Source organism: Hypanus sabinus, chromosome 2, assembly GCF_030144855.1.
Source record: "Hypanus sabinus isolate sHypSab1 chromosome 2, sHypSab1.hap1, whole genome shotgun sequence".
Taxonomy (NCBI): Eukaryota; Metazoa; Chordata; class Chondrichthyes; order Myliobatiformes; family Dasyatidae; genus Hypanus; species Hypanus sabinus.
The window spans coordinates 55432277-55451951 of NC_082707.1; the positions used below are offsets into that span (position 1 = coordinate 55432277).

General features: G+C 39.9%; 1 protein-coding gene across 1 annotated transcript; it reads right to left on the reverse strand.

Moving 5' to 3' along the window:
- Nucleotides 1–12881: 12881 nt before the first annotated feature.
- Nucleotides 12882–19604, reverse strand: LOC132378944 (peroxynitrite isomerase THAP4-like). The gene is made up of 3 exons (XM_059946326.1): nt 19238–19604; nt 15108–15297; nt 12882–14494 (listed from the first exon to the last, which is right to left on the reverse strand). Exons 1-3 carry the CDS (start codon nt 19306–19308, stop codon nt 13538–13540), a joined length of 1218 nt encoding a protein of 405 aa, XP_059802309.1. The 5' UTR covers nt 19309–19604; the 3' UTR covers nt 12882–13537.
- Nucleotides 19605–19675: the final 71 nt, after the last annotated feature.

Genomic DNA, 19675 nt, shown 5'->3' on the forward strand with positions numbered 1-19675 from the left:
CATGAATGAGAATTGTGGTCTGTACATAAAATGTGCTAACACGATCAAGGTATTGAATTGATAGTATTATGCATATACAGTACAGTATAGACTGAATGGCACTGGGTGTAAATGAAAACATACTTACTTGTATTTCTTATATAATTTTATTCAGAGTTTGTTTTTGAAATTTAAAGCTATTTGTGCAGGGATCTAAACAGGTGCAATAAAAGAGACTGTCGTTCAGATTTCAACACCTGCAAATAATCTGCAAAGCGAGCAGCAGGAAAAAGGGAACGGTTGGCATTTCATGTCAAAACCCTACATCACCTCAGACTCCTGTCACCTTTCCACTTTTTATACCAGCCACCCCGTCTCTCCACTCTGTCCTGACGGAGTTTTTCACTTCCCGCCAAAACGTTAACAATTCTCTTATCACCCCTCCACCCCTGTACTTCTTACCCTGCTGAGTTCATCCAGGAGATTATTGTTCCAAATATATTTGGTATTATTGAATCAAGAGTGCAGGAGGACCAAAGATGTGGTATTAATTACTTAGGATGTGCAAAAATGAAAAATAAGGCAAGATTGATATATAGAAACACTGATAAAGTAGTGATGGACATTTGTCAAATATTACAAAATATGAATATAGCTAAGAAATTTCTTCGAGCAGAAAAACCCTAGCAACTGCAAAGCCAGAAAAACAATCCTCAAGAAATTAGAGAGGAGTCAAAAGTAAAACAATTGTTATCATGGGTGACTTTAAACTACACCTGGGCTGGGCTAACTCAGTTATAAACAATACAGAGGAGGAATTTCTGGAGTGTGTATAATGTGGTTTTCAGCATCAATACAACCAGTAGCTAATCAGAGAGCAGGCCAATTTGAACTGGGTTCTGTTCAATGAGGATGGATAAATGAATAATCTCGTTGCCAGAGGCTCCTTGGGCAGAAGTAATCATAATACAATAGAATTCTTCAGTAAAATGGAGAGTGATGTAGTTGGTTCTAAGTCAAGAGTCTTGAATCTGAAAAGAAACCACCATGGTATGAGGCAAAAGTTTGTTAAGTTAGGAAGTGAAACATTACTTGTGAGATTGGTGGTAGGTTGGCAATGGCAAACTTTTAAGGAGACAATAGGTGAAAATCATCAAGTGTTCATTCTTGTCTGTCAGAAAATAAATGAAGATGTTCAGTGGTGGCTAATAAGGGAACCTTTGAATAGAATGGGTACCAAGCAAGAAAATGGGCCTGAAATAGCAAAGAAAGAAGTTTGGAACTCAGGAAAAGGGTACCATGGTATTAATTTCATGAAAATAGTATGAGCTTGAAGGAAAGTACTAAATGTAAAAGATTTTAAAAAGTGGAGAATATTAACATAGGCATAAATAGGAACAACGAGAACTCAAACAAATTGGATAAATACTTTGCTCTCACCAGGGACACAAAACCCTCTCAAAAATGGTCCAGAATGCATGAACATTGAGCAGGAAGAACTGAAGAAAATCAGTATTAGTTCAGAAATGGCATTAAGGAAACTAATGGCATTGGAACACAATAAATTCTATATCACACAACTTTAGGGCAAGGCCACTGAAATAGTGGATGCTTTGGTAGTCATTTTCAATACTTCTGGAACTAGGTTCCTTCTGTTTGGAAGGAACTTAGGAAGAAGCTAACGCTACTTCACAGTTTAATTAAGCTGGAGTTAGTTTGACTTTAGTATTGGGGGTAATGCCAATGTTCATTAATGAAGATATATTTGATAAACTGATAGAATCAGTCAGTCGGCATGAATTTATGAAAGAAAAATTATGCCTGAAATTTTTGAGGTGTCAGGTCTCTCAGTGGGAGAGCATTTTGGAGGCAGTGATCACAATTCTATCTCCTTTATCATAGCATTGGAGAGGGATAGGAACAGAGAAGTTAGGGAAACATTTAATTGGACTAAGGGGAAATATGAGGCTATCAGGCAGGAACTTAGAAGCATAAATTGGAAACAGATGTTCTCAAGGAAATGTACGGAAGAAATATGGCAAATATTCAGGGGATATTTGCATGGGGTTCTGAGTAGGTATGTTCCAATGAAACATGGAAAGGATGGTAGGGTACAAGATCCGTGGTGTACAAAGGCTGTTGTAAATCTAGTCACAGAGAAGAGTTTATGAAAGGTTCAAAAACACTAGGTAATGATAGGAATCTAGAAGATTAAAAGGATAGCTGGAAGGAGCTTAAGAATGAAATTCAGAGAGCCAGAAGGGGCCATGAGAAGGCCTTGGCGGGCAGGATTAAGGAAAACCCCCAAGGCATTCTACAAGTATGTGAAGAGCAAGAGGATAAGATGGGAGAGAATAGGACCAATCAAGTGTGACAGTGGAAAAATGTGTATGGAACTGGAGGAGATGGCAGAGGTACTTAATGAACACTTTGCTTCGGTATTCACTATGGAAAAGGATCTTGATGACTGTAGGGATGACTTGCAGTGGACTGAAAAGCTTGAGCATGTAGATATTAAGAAAGAGGATGTGCTGGAGCTTTTGGAAAGCATCAAGTTGGATAAGTCACTGACCAGACGGGATGTACCCCAGGCTACTCTGGAAAGCAAGGGAGGAGATTGCTGAGCCTCTGGCAATGATCTTTGCATCGTCAATGAGGATGAGGGAGGTTCTGGAGGATTGGAGGGCTGCGGATGTTGTTCTCGTATTCAAGAAAGGAAGTAGGGATAGCCCAGGAAATTATAGGCCAGTGAGTCTCACTTCAGTGGTTGGTAAGTTGATGGAGAAGATCCTGAGAGGCAGGATTTATGAACATTAGGAGAGGCATAATATGATTAGGAATAGTCAGCATGGCTTTGTCAAAGACAGGTCATACCTTACACGTCTGATTGAATTTTTTGAGGGTGTGACTAAACACGTTGATGAAGGTAGAGCCGTAGATATAGTGCATATGGATTTTAGTAAGGTATTTGATAAGGTACCCCATGCAAGGCTTATTGAGAAAATAAGGAGGCATGGGATCCAAGGGGTCATTGCTTTGTAGATCCAGAACTGGCTTGCCCACAGAAGGCAAAGAGTGGTTGTAGACAGGTCATATTCTGCATGGAGGCCGGTGACAAGTCGTGTGCATCAGGGATCTGTTCTGGGACCCCTACTCTTCGTGATTTTTATAAATGACCTGGATGAGGAAGTGGAGGGATGGGTTAGTAAATTTGCTGATGACACAAAGGTTAGGGGTGTTGTGGATCATGTGGAGGACTGTCAAAGGTTACAACAGGACATTGATAGAATGCAAAACTGGGCTGAGAAGTGGCATATGGAGTTTAACCCAGATAAGTGTGAGGTGAATTTAAAAAGCAAACACGAGGAAATCCACAGATGCTGGAAATTCAAGCTGCCTGTCCTGCTGCATTCCACCAGCATTTTGTGTGTGTTGTGTGAGATGGTTCATTTTGGTAGGTCAAATATAATGGCAGAATGTAGTATTAATGGTAAGACTCTTGGCAGTGTGGAGGATCAGAGGGATCTTGGGGTCCGAGTCCATAGGACACTCAAAGCTGCTACGCAGGTTGACTCTGTGGTTAAGAAGGTATACGGTGCATTGGCCTTAATCAATCATGGGATTGAGCTTAAGAGCCAAGAGGTAATGCTGCAGCTATATCAGACCCTGGTCAGACCCTCCTTGGAGTACTGTGCTCAATTCTGGTCGCCTCACTACAGGAAGGACATGGAAACATTAGAAAGTGTGCAGAGGAGATTTACAAGGCTGTTGCCTGGATTGGGGAGCATGCCTTATGAGAATAGGTTGAGTGAACTCGGCCTTTCCTCCTTGGAGCGACAGAGGATGAGAGGTGACCTGATAGAGGTGTACAAGATAATGAGAGGCATTGATCGTATGGATAGTCAGAGGCTTTTTCCCAGGGCTTAAGTGCCTAGCACGAGAGGGTATAGTTTTAAGGTGCTTGGAAGTAGGTACAGAGGAGATATCAAGGGTAAGTTGTTTTTTATTTTTACACAGAGAGTAGTGTGTGCATGGAATGGGCTGCTGGTGGCGGTGGTGGAGTTAGAAACGATAGGGTCTTTTAAGAGCCTCCTGGATGGCTTCTTGGAGCTTAGAAAAATAGAGGGCTGTGGGTAAAGCCTAGATGGTTCTAAGGTAGGGACATGTTCGGCACAGTTTTGTGGGCCAAAGCCTACAGTTTTGTGCTGTAGGTTTCCTATGTAACCTGTAGAGTGAATGGATGATCTGGATGGGAGTGCACCTGGATAGTGAGTAAACAGTGCAGAGTGGATAAATGAGGTGGAAAAATCAACAAGGCAAATTACTTGAACAGTAACAGATTAGGAAAAGAGAATAACAATACCTCAATGTATGCATACATCAGTTACGATTGTAACCTACATGTGCATCAGATTTTGGCTTGGATTTGAGTACACAGAGACTTCTTATTTTGGTCTAATAACTTTTATATTTAGTGCGCAGTTTGGATCTCCTTATCTGCAAGAGGAGAAATATTCTTGCAATCGAGGGAGAGCAGCAGAGTGATTTTTAATATGACATAAGTAACAATACTGAAATTAACTGGGATGATTGGGTTTACGTTCACTAGTGTTCAGAAGAATCAGGGGGGAAAAACTTTTAAAACCCTCTAAGGCCATAGACGTAGGAGCAGAACAAGGCCATTTGGCCCATCCAGTCTACTCTGTCATTTCATCATAGCTGATTTATTTTCCTCTGGCTAAACAAATTTCTCCTCATCTCTGTTATAAAGTGATGTCCTTCTATTCTGAGGCTGTGCCCTCTGGTCCTAGACACTATTTAAAACATTCTCTCTTGGTCCACTCTGTTTCATCCATTCAACATACAGTAGGTTTCAATAAGAACCCCATCATTCTTCTAATCTTAAGCAAGTACAGACCCAAAGCCATGAAACGCACCCCGTACATTAACCTTTTCATTCCTGAGATCCCCATTATCATAAACCTCCTCTGGACCCTCTCCAATGCCAGTTACATGCCTCTTTAGATATGGGGCCTAAATCTGTTCAAAATACACTATATGTGATCTGACCAATGCTTTATAAAGCCTCAGGTTTAGATCCTTTCTTTTATATTCTAGTCCTCCATAGACGAATGCTAACATTGCATTTACCTTCCATACTACCGACTCAACCTGTAAGTTAACCTTTAAAGAACCCGGCATAGGGATTCCCAAGTGCCTTTGCAATTTCTATTTCAGAATTTGCTCCATTTAGAAAATAGTCTATACCTTTAGTCCTCCTACTAATGTGCATGATCATACACTTCCCCACACTGTATTCCATCTGCCACTTCTATTCCATCCGTCCTTTCGCAGATGACTTGCTTCCTCAACACTACTTGCTCCTCCACTAATCATTGTATCATTCACAAACGTAGCCACTTTGCCATTAATTCTATCATCCAGATTAAGATATAATGTGAAAAACAGCAGTCCCAATACCGACCCCTGTGGAACAGTCACAGGCAACAACTAGAAACTAAGTCCCCTTCATTCCAACTCTGCCTCCTGCTAGTCAGCCAATCTTCTGTCCAATCTAGCATCTTTCTTGTAACGGCATAGGTTCTTATCTTGATGAGCAGCCTTGTGTGTGGCACCTTGTCAAAGGCCTTCTGAAAATCCAAGTAAATAATATCCACTTTGACTATCCTGTATGTTATTTCCTCAAAGAATTTCAACAGGTTTGTCAGGGACAATTTCCTTTGAAGGAAACCATGCTGAATTCAGCATATTTTATCCTGTGCCTCATAGCTCTCATTCTTAATAATGGACTCCAACACCTTGCCAACCACTGAAGTCAGGCTAACTGGCCCATAATTTCTTGATTTTTGTCTCCATTCCTTTTTAAGGAATGGATAGACATTTGCAATTTTCCAGTCCTCTGGAACTATTCCAGAATCTCTTCATAACCCCAGAGTGCAGTTAATATCTAGTCCAGGTGAATTATCAACCTTCAGGCCTTTCAGCTTCCCAAGCACTTTCTCCTTAGTAGTAGCAACAATCACTTCTTCCCCCGACACTTGAATTTCTGGTATGCTGCTGGCGTCGTCCATGGAGAAGAATGACACAAAATATTTATTCAATTCATTTGCCATTTCTTTGTTCCTCTTTACTACTCTCCACTGTAATTTTCCAGTGGTTCAATATCCACTCTTGTCTCTTTTGCTTTGCAGTATATATAACCATATAACAATTACAGCACAGAAACAGACCATCCCGGCTCTTCTAGTCCGTGCCAAATGTTTACTCTCAGCTAGTCCCACCGACCCGCACTCAGCCCATAACCCTCCATTCCTTTCCTGTCCATATACCTATCCAATTTTACTTTAAATGACAATATCAAACCTGCCTGTACTACTTCTACTGGAAGCTCGTTCCACACAGCTACTACTCTCTGAGTAAAGAAATTCCCCCTCGTGTTACCCTTAAACTTTTGCCCCCTAACTTTCAACTCATATCCTCTTGTTTGAATCTCCCCTACTCTCAATGGAAAAAGCCTATCCACATCAACTCTATCTAACCCCCTCATAATTTTAAATACCTCTATCAATTCCCCCCTCAACCTTCTACGCTCCAAAGAATAAAGACCTAACTTATTCAACCTTTCCCTGTAATTTAGGTGCTGAAACCCAGGTAACATTCTAGTAAATCTTCTCTGTACTCTCTCTATTTTGTTGACATCTTTCCTATAATTTGGTGACCAAAACTGTACACAATACTCCAAATTTGGCCTTATCAATGCCTTGTACAACTTTAACATTACATCCCAACTTTTACACTCAGTGCTCTAATTTATAAAGGCCAACATACCAAAAGCTTTCTTCACCACCCTATCCACATGAGATTCCACCTTCAGGGAACTATGCACCATTATTCCTAGATCACTCTGTTCTACTGCATTCTTCATTGCCCTACCATTTACCACGTATGTCCTATTTGGATTATTCCTACCAAAATGTAGCACCTCACACTTATCAGCATTAAGCTCCATCTGCCATCATTCAGCTCACTCTTCTAACTGGCCTAAATCTCTCTGCAAGCTTTGAAAACCTACTTCATTATCCACAACACCACCTACCTTAGTATCATCTGCATACTTAGTAATCCAATTTACCACCCCATCATTCAGATCATTAATGTATATGACAAACAACATTGGACCCAGTACAGATCGCTGAGGCACACCACTAATCACCGGCCTCCAACCTGACAGTTACCCACCACTACTCTTTGGCATCTCCCATCCAGCCACTGTTGAATCCATTTTACTACTTCAATATTAATACCTAACGATTGAACCTTCCTAACTAATCTTCTGTGCGGAACCTTGTCAAATGCTTTATAGTCCATAGAGACAACATCCACTGTTTTACCCTCGCCAACTTTCCTTGTAACCTCTTCAAAAAATTCAATAAGATTTGTCAAACATGACCTTCCACGCACAAATCCATGTTGACTGGTCCTAATCAGACCCTGCCTATCCAGATAATTATATATACCATCTCTAAGAATACTTTCCATTAATTTACCCACCACTGATGTCAAACTGACAGACCTATAATTGCTAGGTTTACTCTTAGAACCCTTTTTAAACAATGGAACCACATGAGCAATACACCAATCCTCCGGCACCATCCCCATTTCTAATGACATTTGAAATATTTTTGTCAGAGCCCCTGCTATTTCTACACTTACTTCCCTCAAGGTCTTAGAGAATATCCTCTCAGGACCCGGAGATTTATCCACTTTTATATTCCTTAAAAGTGTCAGTACTTCCTGAAAAAAAGCTGATATCTGTAAAAAAGCTTTTTGCCAGCTTAGCGTTATATTTTATTTTCTCCCCCTTTATATTTTTTGATTTCCTTCTGTTGGTATTTAAAAACTTCCTAATCCTTTTATGCTATCCATGACTTCTCAACAGTACGGTTTCCTCATCCTCTCTTTAGAATACTTCTTTGGGACACATCAATCCAGACTTCTGAATTGCTCCTAGAAATTCCAGCCATTGTTGTTCTACCATCATCCCTGCTAGTGACCCCTTCCAATCAAATTTTGCGAGCCCCTCTTTCGTACCTCTGTAGTGCCCTTTACTCCACTGTAATACTGATGCATCTTATCTTAGCTTCTCTTCCTGAAACTGCAGGGTGAATTTTATATTATGATCACTGTCTCCTAAGAATTCCTTTACCTTAAGCTCCCTAATCAAATATGGTTCATTACATAGCATCCAATCCAAAATTGCCTTTTCCCTAGTGGGCTCAACCAAAAGCTGCTCTAAAAAAAAAGTAATTTTGTAGGCATTCTACAAATTCCTTCTCTTGGGATCCAGTATCGACCCGTTTTTCCCAATCTACCTGCATATTGGGATCCATTGTAACATTGACCATTTTGCATGCCTGTTGCTCCTATATTCCATGACACAGCTGATGAAAGCAGTTATCTCATATCCTTCTTAATTACTTTGTCTGGTTGTACTGTTGTCTTTGGGGATTTTTGGACATCAACACCAAGATCCCTCTATTCATCAGTACTTCCTGGGATCCTAAAGTTAATAGTGTTAATCTTAACCTCATGAATTTACCTGAAAGTGACTCTTCTTAATATCAACACCACCACCAATTTTCATGTAATTTGTCAACTTGGTAAATATGCCTACTACATTTATATCCAGAACAATATTGCATATAAACATAAACAAAGGTCCCAGCACCAATCTTTATGGTGTTCCACTTTCATTTGCTTTAAAAAAAATCCTTCACCTTCATCCATTCTGAATGTCTGTCAAAACCCCGGCAATCTCCTCCCTTGCCTTCTGTAGCAAACTGAAAAAAAATTATCTTGTCGCAGATATTTACCCACCTTGAAGACAAATAATACTTCCTCCTTTTCAATGGTAATTTATTCTAAAGTTTCACCCTCCCAAATTCTCCACTCATAACATCCTTTAGCGATGCTTAAAACTTCCTCCTTATTGTCACATTCAAAGAACACATTGCATATTCACTGTTTTTCAACCCCTACCTACTTATATGTTCCACTACCCTGATAGCGAGCAAGTCCGGAACAAGAATTGCAGCCTGGGGATATGGACTAAACCTGTCAGGATTCAGATGGGATGAATTTCCTTCAAAGAGGGATGAACCTTTGGAATTTTCAACTGCAAAAGGCAAATGAGGCAAAAAATGCTAAAAAAAAAAATCAGTAGATAGGGTTCTTATGGCTAAAGGTTAAGAACCAGGCTGAATTTGGATGATCAGCCATGTGAAACTGATTGGCTTACTCACTTTACAATTTTTCTACTTCTGTGCTTTCTTCAACCTTGCAATGCCCAAAGACCCATTGCCATGACATCAACTGATTTAATGGTAAGCATCTTTGATGTTCCAAACTGGCACTGTCATTATTGACAGTTTCCTCAAGGGTTTCAAAAACTACTTCCCCTATTTTATTTCACTAGTTGATTTTTCTTGGCTTTTATCTCACTTGGAACTCAGTATTTAATGTCAGTAGGATCAGTAAGAATGTGATGGGAAGCTTTCTTAAACAACTACTGCATTCCATTTACACTGAAGCAGCACTTAAAGTGAACATCATTAGTTATAGTCTGAACAGGGCACCAGTTAAGAATGTTATCTTTGTGGTCCAGGCAGAAAGATGGATTTGAAATAAGGATCAGCCTTAGTTCTTTTGGACAATGTGAAGATGTCAAAAATCTAAATCTGCCTCTCTTCCTTGTGTGTTCATAGAAGTGTCTGTTTTGTATCCAGGCCTATCAATGGAAATTTAAGCAGGTGCCCTACTTTATACAGTTTAAAATTAAAAATAGTGATAGGTCTACTACATTGGCCATTGAATTAGTTCTGATTTAGTCTATGCAAAGCTGAAATGTTGTCAACAACTTTTACTGAGATAGTTTACATCTTTAAAATATACACAGAAACAAAATCTCTATTTTCCCTTGCTCCACCATTTGCAAAAGATGTAACAATCGTGGAAACGATCTATTTCCTGGCTGTAAGAACTCAAAATCCTTTTTAGAAGGTTCCTCAATTTACAAACGTTCAGGGCCATACAGCATGGGAACAGGCTCTTCAGCCCACCAATTTGATACCAACCATAAGCACCTACTTACGTAACTCCTAAATTACCCTTCTCCCCATATTTCCATACATGCTTTCAGATTCTACCACTCACCAGAGGCAATTCACAGTAGTCAAAAACATAACAACATGTGCATCTCTGGATCTGGGAAGAAATAGAACACAGAGGAAGCCAATATGGTAACTGGGAAAATGTGCTATCTCCATACAGAGACCATTAGTGATCAGGAATAAATCTGATCAAGTCACTGGAGTAGCAACACAGCAGCTCATCTGACTGTACTACTGTATGCTTATTTTTTAATGTTCATTAGAGTATCAATATATCTGAGATATGTATGCCAAAGAGTTAATGTGTCACACCTCCAGGCACATTGTGCAAAACTCCACCATAATATATTAATCCTACCTTTTTAACTTACCAAATTCCGTTTAACAAGATTATTGCAGAATGACACTTTTCTACCTATTATTTCACAATAGTAACTTGTATGGATTGAGACAAATGAGTGTGCCTCATAATTAATGGACAGCATCATCCTTACCCGTTAAATAAATTATTTTACTGATTCACCTCTGGCTTCAGCTCACCAAGTGCCGGTTAGATCCATGTTCAGAGAGATCGAAGAAAACATGAAGAAAATATTCAGTTCAGGCACATAAAAGGCAGAGTAAATCAACTCCAAAAAAATTGATGTGCAATTTCATAGAGACTGCAGCTACTAAAATCAAAAGCCAAACAATAATTTTTAACAGGAGTGCAACATTCTTTGTTTAACACACAAGTATCTGTCTTCACAGAATCTGCTTTGAGTTAACCTTATGAACTTTAATCACACCTATCAAGATAATGTTTGAAAAGTCATGTATGAAAATAACATTACATTCAGATGTTCATGTTACTACATTGGCACGGCTTAGAAGCAGTAGCATTAATCAACAATACACAAACTACTGTCAGTTAGAACTCTAGCCCTGGCACTCAACCAGAATTTGCAGATCAAATTGCAATCCAGCTACAGACCATTTCAATTACATTAAACAGTTTGCATTTACTGATTTGTTCTGCTCACAAGGAGAGATGAATTACTTCAGTTATTCTGAATTAAATTGAAATATCATGAACCTGTTCAGACCTTCCATTGAAAACAGCAATGATGTAAAAGAATCCTCTTTGCAACTTACTTGGAACTACAGCAGGGAATCAGCAACAAAACTGGAAAGAACATTACTGATCAAATTTACTATTCCTGACACATATATCTCTGGAGAAAAAATCTGTTTAAACATGAAGGATTGACGGCCACTGTAAACAATTTCCTAATCTACTAATTCAGGCAATGTCAGTCTTTGCTCCAAAGTTGCTAGTTGTCATCAGTTCTGCTCTTGGAGAGGTAACCAGGTGTGATACAGGGATACTATTCAATGGAAAGCCATACATGCAGTGGTAAACCAATGTGCGTACAAATAATCAAATTTGAGTCACCTAAGGAGTCACAAGATGAAGTATAAATTTAAAGTCTGAATATTAGTGTTTTAAAATCCATACAGGTAACATGCAAGAATTTGAAACTAATACCATGATTCCAATTTCTATTTGAAGAAGCTTTGATATATTTTTGGAATATTGTCATTATTAGTGAAAATTCTTGACTACGCAATGTAGAATTTAAAGCATAAGCGTGGCATTCCTTGTTTACAGCAAGCAAAAGATGGACTTTCATTGGATTTTTTTCCAATTTAAGATACAGTGTGGAATAGGCCTTTTCGGCCCTTTGAGCCGCTCAGCCCAGTAATCCCCAATTTAATCCTAGCCAATCACAGGAAAATTTACAATGACCAATTAACCTAGCAACTGGTCATCTTTGGACTGTGGGAGGAAACCCATGCGGTCACAAGGAGAATGTACAAACTCCTTACAGGCAGCAGCGGGAATTTTTACAAGAATGGTGGACATCATCCAGATAGGATTCATCCCTTTTGTAAAAGCAGGAAAGGTTTTAGTTTTCATAGAGGTGCAGGTCAGAGCTATGAAAACAACATAAACTAGATTAAAAAGAAATTATCTTTCTTTAGATAGGATAATTAAAGGTGATTGGTTATCAAAAGGGAAGTAATGAATATAGACCCAAACAAATTGATTATTCTTGTTAAAATTTCACAAACCCTGGAACTCAAAGATTAAGATGGGAATGCCATAAGGAGTTAGCAAGGAAGGCTCCTGATATTAAATTAAGGCAATTTTGAATTGGTCTGTGGAAAAAAAAACCTTTGAGACTTTTTAACCAAAATGTATTACTCTTTTTTCCCCCTCAAAAGTAGAGACCCATCATTGGGCTAATGAGAATGGCAACATTGATATTCTGTAACAGATACTGGTATTTTATATCTGACTTACTGAAGGTTATAACAGTTTTGCAAGATATGCTTTTTTTGGTATTGGAGTTGAAACACTAACAATAATTTTTAGGGAATAAATGAGAGGTACAAATGGAGACCAGTTTCTGCACATTTCTAGCCAAGCCATTCCCTGCTCATAACAAGAAGAGTTCTAACAAAATAAAAGCTCAGCACCCAGTAATTGAAATTTGAATGTTTCTAGCTCACCAATGTGGATAGCTGCATTTTAGAATACAAATACACTCCAAGCAAACTTGAAAACTGGCTTGTGGATCCAGCAGAGTAATTCAAAATGAAATAGACAATTTTCAACAACCACCGTCACCCCTCCCAACACAGAAAACCTGATACACAACTGTGAAACCAGGTTGAACAATTTATTGAATTGTGTCACAGGGCACTGCATGGAACAAAATCTTCTAAGAGAATAATCAAGCCCTGCCAGCAAAATTACATTGCAGCTTTCAATTCATTAACGTATTGCAACACACACACACACACACACACCAACTTCAGAAGCTACTATGACTTAACATTAGTGAAATATAGCAAACTTCCTCTCATTAAAGAATTTTATTTTTTCGGCCCCTTGCTTTCAGCTCCTTTTTTTTTGGTAGTAGGCATTAATATCTTCTGTTGCTAAGTGTATTTACAGTTTTGGGGGTTTGATTGTCCTGATTTATATTCTCTATATTGTGTTGTGGTTGGTCTGGAGTTTTTTTTTGGTTGCGGGGCTTGGGGAGGATACTAATTTTACATGTCTTCAATTTGGGTGCTTTCTCAATTATCTTTCTTTGTATCATATTGTTATTGTATGTTTATTTTTGCACTGTATCAATGTTCTTCATTTTGATCTGGGGGTTTTTATCTGTAGCTATGTAGAAAATGTATAAAAAAAAACTAATAAAAAAAAAGCATTTTAAAGAACTTTTTTTTAAAAAGAACTTTTCATCCATTTGTCCTCCATACAGCCCAACCTTTTCTGCAACTGGACTTATTCAAACAGCAGCCCCCATTTATTACAATACATTAGTATTCCATAAATCATCAGTTTTATTTTCTCTCAGCTCATTGATAATTTTGGTAAGACTGTCTATTTTCTGCTCTTTTCTCTTCAATTTTTGTTGAAGTACTCTAAACCTTTGCCGATGTTCTTCATTCTTCTTCCTTTCCCAGGCAAGCTTCTTTTCTAAAGTTCTCCTGATGGTATCGGGACAAGGGCTCATAAAGTAACTGTGATCTTGAGGAAATGTCATTCCTGACAAATCTTGGTCACCCTGAGAAGAAAGCACATTCTCAGCGGAACACTGCAATTCTTCCGAAGGCTGGACTGCGGGGGTTAGATGATGAGTCTGTGTTTCTGGGATAAGTACTTCTGTAGATATCCAAGTTGTTTCTTCTGGTATTATTACTCTGTCAGCTGCTTGATCAGCAGATGATGTGAATAAACATGGCAACACATCAGCAGATACATCCACCGAATCTACAAGTGTGGTACATGTATCCGATTGTACTTCAGGTCTTGATAATACGTTAGCTGTCCAATGGAGTGCGTCTGAGCACAGAACTGCAGCTGAATCTTGAGGTGCTGCCTCTGAATGACCTACAATTAATTCACCTGAAACTGATTCCATTTTTCCCTCTGTTCCAGATGTTTCAGTTTGTGCACTGCAGTTAAAGACAGCAAGAACCTGTGAAGATTCTTCTTCAGGCTTCAAAGGCATTTCCAATACTTGAGAGAATTCTGCTAAATTTAAGACAGCTGCTGCAGCTAGTTGAGCTAGTCGCCCTGAGTTGAGAGTGTCTGGTGTTAATGGAGACTGTTCATTTGTTACCTTATTTGGGCTGATTGTTTGACTTAATGTTTCATCAATTAAAGCAGGTTGTGAATTCAAAAGTGACATCTCCACATCTGAAGATTCCTTATGGTGTCCACCATAAGTCTTTACTTTATTTGACTTTCTGGAGCCTGTCGCCTGAAAAATAAGATCAGTGAAAATATTTGAATAAAAATAATTGACTTTACATTGTATGGTCCATCTCTGAAATAGTGTAAACACTCCAAATATTCCTCATATGCATCGTTGAAGAAAACAACATGATTACTTTTCAAAGAACGCGAACAAGAATCAACAGCCCTTCCCTTCATCCTCAAACTACGTACAAATGTGCACCTTTGTGCATCTCTGCAACATCTCTCCTTTACACTCTTTGCTTCTGTAGCCAATTAGAATATAGCAATTCAGCATTCCCATAAAAGATAATTTCTGAATTTCTTTTTGGGACAGCAGTAGTTAATGAAAATGGACCAGTATCTGGCTTTAGAGAGCAACTTCTTAACCATTTTACGAGTAACATGCATTTGTTACTCAACTACTTAGATTAATTCTGTCAGAATTGACAGAAAATTAATCAAAATTTGATCTTAATATATGGAAGCCTAAAAAGTTAAGCATATGATTATTACCAGCCAACAAAAGACGTACTTGTAGCCACTTGGAAATACAGTACTTAAAGAGTATATTGAAAATTTATACTTAATAAACATTACTAAAAATTATTTAACAGTATAAATACTAGACACAATACCTTATTTTTAGGGGGTGGAAATATAGTTGGTACAGAGGAAAATTTTAAATGCCTTCTATCATTCCGCTCTTCAAAACACTCTTTTATGAAGTGATCACTGCAAAGAGTTGCCCTTGGTGATGGTGCCCAGTTTTCTCGTGCCACTGCTTTTAACCATTTTGCCATGAGGTCAGGTCTTGAAATGGGAAACCTACAACACAACCCAAAATAAGGCAGATCAATATGACAGATCAAAAGTGGAATTTTAGATTCATATTGTTCTGAGTTGCCATATCTATCAAAACAAACCTCTGCATTTACCTATATAGCTGCCTATCAGCAATGACCTAATTGCGTTGAGGTGCCTTAAACTCATAATTAAATGAGTTCATCAGTTCAAGGATCTCAACAGAACAAATTCAAGTCCAAAACACAAAATTACCAATCATTACATCAGCAGTACTTCAGATATGAAAATTAATGCATTGCTGAGTCAGAAAACTGATCATATGGGGGAAGAAAACTAAAACAGAACTTGCACTGTGAATGGCAGAACTCTGGAAAGTATTGTTGAATAGAAACTAACTGCAGTATAAAAGCATCATTCCCTGAATGTGATAACACAGGTAGATAGGTTAGTGAAGGCGGCATATCAGGTACTTGCCTTAATTGAATGAAGCACTGAGTACAGTAACTATGACATTATGTAACAGTTTCAGAAAATATTAGTTAGGTTGCACTTAAGAGTATTATGAACATTTCTGATTGATATGATGTAGGAAGAATGAGATTAAGCCAGGGAGGGTACAAAAAAATTCATAGGATGTTGCCCAGATTGTGTAACTTGAGCCACGAGAAGATGGGGACAGATGACATAATAGAGGGATATAGCTTCAGAGGCATGGATGGGGTATACCACCAGAGTCTGTTTCCCATGATAGGCCATCTGAAACTAGAGGGCTTACGTTTAAGGTGAAAGGAAGGTTTAAAAGGGATCTGAGGGCCATGTTGTTCATACAAATTATTGTTGGTATCTGGAATGAGCTGCCAGAGAAGACTGTGGAACAGTAACAACACTTAAAAGGCATCAATACAAGTACTTGACTGAGCAAAGGCATATGGAAACAATGCAGACATCTGCATTAATATTGACTGGCAACATGGTCTGTATGAACGTAGGGGTCAAAAGACCCATTTGTATGCTGTACAACTTGATAATTTTAATAAAATGCAGATCACCATATCCCCTACAGAAATACCATGGTTGATCTTCCCCATATTCCCTTTACCCTCCCCCTCCCAGATCCAACCACTCACCTGCACAATGGGGAGCGTTTTTGGTTGTCAATCACCCCGGGATGGGGAGGAAACCAGAGGGACCCCCACGGGGCTACAGGAAGGACTCCACATAGACAGTACCAGAGCTCAGGATTAAACCATATATCTCTGATAGTGAGGTCAAACAGTGGGAAAATCTCTGATAGTGAGGTCAGAGGGAATATCTCTGATAGTGAGGTCAAAGCGTGGGAATGTCTCTGATAGAGAGGTCAAACAGTGGAAATGTCTCTGATAGTGAGGTCAAACAGTGGGAAGGTCTCTCATAGTGAGGTGAATCAGTGGGAATATCTCTGATAGTGAGGTCAAACAGTGGGAAAATCTCTGATAGTGAGGTCAGAGGGACCTGAACCACTGTGCAAGCATTCACACCGCCCATTTATCTCCCATTTGTAACATTATTTTGCTTATTACGAATTCCATGTGCATTTAGACAAAGTTCTTTTAATTTTGACTTAACTGGAGATATAGCCACACACTCATACAATATGTTCTGTCCCTTTATGACAGACTCTGGGTTGCATTAGCACTATCATCTCATGAACACTCACCGCTCCACTCCACTTTATTTAAGCCTCAACAATATCTCTAGTTATTCCATTCATAAGGATGCTAAGTCCCAGCCTACTCCAATGGAAGCACATCCCAACAGAACAAGGCCCTCTTCCCTCAGAGCAGAGGCTCCCGACCTGCTTCTACTGACTGCTTCCTTAATGGTATTGATCCACAACAAAAAAAGGTTGGGAACCCCCGCTTCAGAGCAACAATAATTGAAACTGATTTCTTGACCCATTCTCAATTTATACAACTTTTCTTTCAAACCAATGAATAGAGAAGTTTTCCACTGCAAGAACACATTTTGCTGGGAAGAGATTGAGATGAATGGAACCTGTTCTGTATCTCTTCACCAGTGATTCCTCAAGTCAACCAGCTGGAGCCTGGAGGTGCAGAATGACAGGATGTGGAATCATATTTTTATCCATGTAGTCAGTCAGATCCGTAAGGGCGTGTTGAATTGGATTCACTGCCGTAATGGGTAAATCATTCAGCAATCCACCACAACTTTTTAAAAAGTGATAAGATAGAGATATCAAATCTTGAAATCCAGTGACAGAACTTTTGCAAGGGAGGTTGCTCTAACTGTATCTTTCCACTTTCCCTAATAAAATACATATCTGGCAAAACCAGTGGTAACTGGATGCAACACACACAAAATGCTGGTGGAACACAGCAGGCCAGGCAGCATCTACAGGTAGAAGCGCTGTCGATGTTTCAGGCCTAGACCCTTCATCAGGACTAACTGAAAGGAGAGATACTAAGAGATTTGAAAGTAGTGGGGGGAGGGGGAAATGCGAAATGATAGGAGAAGACCGGAGGGGGTGGGATGAAGCTAAGAGCTGGAAAGGTGATTGGCGAAAGTGATACAGAGCTGGAGAAGGGAAAGGATCATGGGACAGGAGGCCTTGGGAGAAAGAAAGGGGGAGGGGGGAGCACCAGAGGGAGATGGAGAACAGGCAGGGTGATGGGCAGAGAGAGAGGGAAAAAAACAATATGTCAGGGATGGGGTAAGAAGGGAAGGAGGGGCATTAACGGAAGTTAGAGGTCAATGCTCATGCCATCAGGTTGGAGGCTACCCAGCCGGTATATAAGGTGTTGTTCCTCCAACCTGAGTGTGGATTCATCTTGACAGTAGAGGAGGCCATGGATACACATATCAGAATGGGAATGGGATGTGGAATTAAAATGTGTGGACACTGGGTGATCCTGCATTCTCTGGCGGACAGAGCATAGGTGTTCAGCGAAACGGTCTCCCAGTCTGCGTCGGGTCTCACCAATATATAAAAGGCCACACCGGGAGCACCAGATGCAGTATACCACACCAGCCGACACACAGGTGAAGTGTCGCCTCACCTGGAAGGACTGTCTGGGGCCCTGAATGGTGGTGAGGGAGGGTGTCAGGGCAGGTGTAGCACTTGTTCCGCTTACAAAGATAAGTGCCAGGAGGGAGATCGGTGGGAAGGGATGGGGGGGGGGGGGGGGGAGAGACAAGTGGACAAGGGAGTCGCATAGGGAGCTTTTTCAGCGAAACGGTCTCCCAGTCTGTTCTCCATCTCCCCCTGGTGCTCCCCCATCCCCCTTTCTCTCCCATCCCATGATCCTTTCCCTTCTCCAGCTCTGAATCAATTTCGCCAATCACCTTTCCAGCTCTCAGCATCATCCCATCCCCTCCGGTCTTCTATCATTTCGCACTTCCCCCTCCCCCTCCTACTTTCAACTCTCTTACTATCTTTCCTTTCAGTTAGTCCTGACAAAGGGTCTCGGCCTGAAACGTCGACAGTGCTTCTCCCTATAGATGCTGCCTGGCCTGCTATGCTCCACCAGCATTTTGTGTGTGTTGCTTGAATTTCCAGCATCTGCAGATTTCCTCGTGTTTGGTAATTAGATGCAACTGTATTTTTGTATGAAAAGGTTATGTATCGATGCCAGAATATTACGTTTTTAAACAAACCGACTACATACAATCCCAATTAAAATTAATTTAACAAAGAACACATAATATCCACAGCAATGCGTAAAACTGGACAGTAACAGCATTGCAGAGATCACTGGTCAGAGGTCCTGTTTTCAAGAGCTGAAAAAAATTGCTTTTCTTGAGTAAGTAGGATTAAAATCACCACCCAACTTCCCAAAGCACACAAAAGAACAGTATGCCTTTCAGACAAGGAAATAAAGCCAGGATTCATCAAGGCAGCTTTAATGAGGCCTAGAGGAGGATCAACCCCCCAAAACAGCGTTCTAGCAGTCTCACTGCATACCTGTGAAAAGTTATGCCGCTTCCTTTCTTGAAGCGGTTTTTACAGTCGAGTGCACTACACGAGACTGGCATCGTCCCGGGAAGCCGAATACAAGCCCGAACATTCAGCGCCCCGTTGCCTGCAAGAAAGATGGCGGACTGGGCGGCGGTGACGTCACCGGCAAGTCAGACTGGGATTGGATCTCGGTGAAATAATAAAAATATTCCGAATTTCCTGTCAGCGCTTGAAAGTTCAGTCGTAGATCGCATTGCATTAAGGCGAAAATGATTCTTTCAGCAGGAATTTAAACTGCCGTTTGTTTAACCAACACAAGATTTTTTTCGTATGCACAAAGACTAAAGTTCGTGATCTTCAATTACGCAGCTCCCAAACAGCATTAATTTAAAACCATATTTGATTGCGTTTTCATTAACTGGATGATATTTTTGTATTCTGTAT

What these genes read in the sequence shown, in the direction of transcription:
- LOC132378944 (XM_059946326.1), bottom strand. Translation starts at nt 19,308, where the DNA reads ATGCCAGTCTCGTGTAGTGCACTCGACTGTAAAAACCGCTTCAAGAAA. An exon ending in AGCGGCATAACTTTTCACAG is followed by an intron (nt 15,298 to 19,237) that starts GTATGCAGTGAG and finishes GTTGTGTTGTAG; the next exon opens with GTTTCCCATTTCAAGACCTG. An exon ending in TTCCACCCCCTAAAAATAAG is followed by an intron (nt 14,495 to 15,107) that starts GTATTGTGTCTA and finishes CTTATTTTTCAG; the next exon opens with GCGACAGGCTCCAGAAAGTC.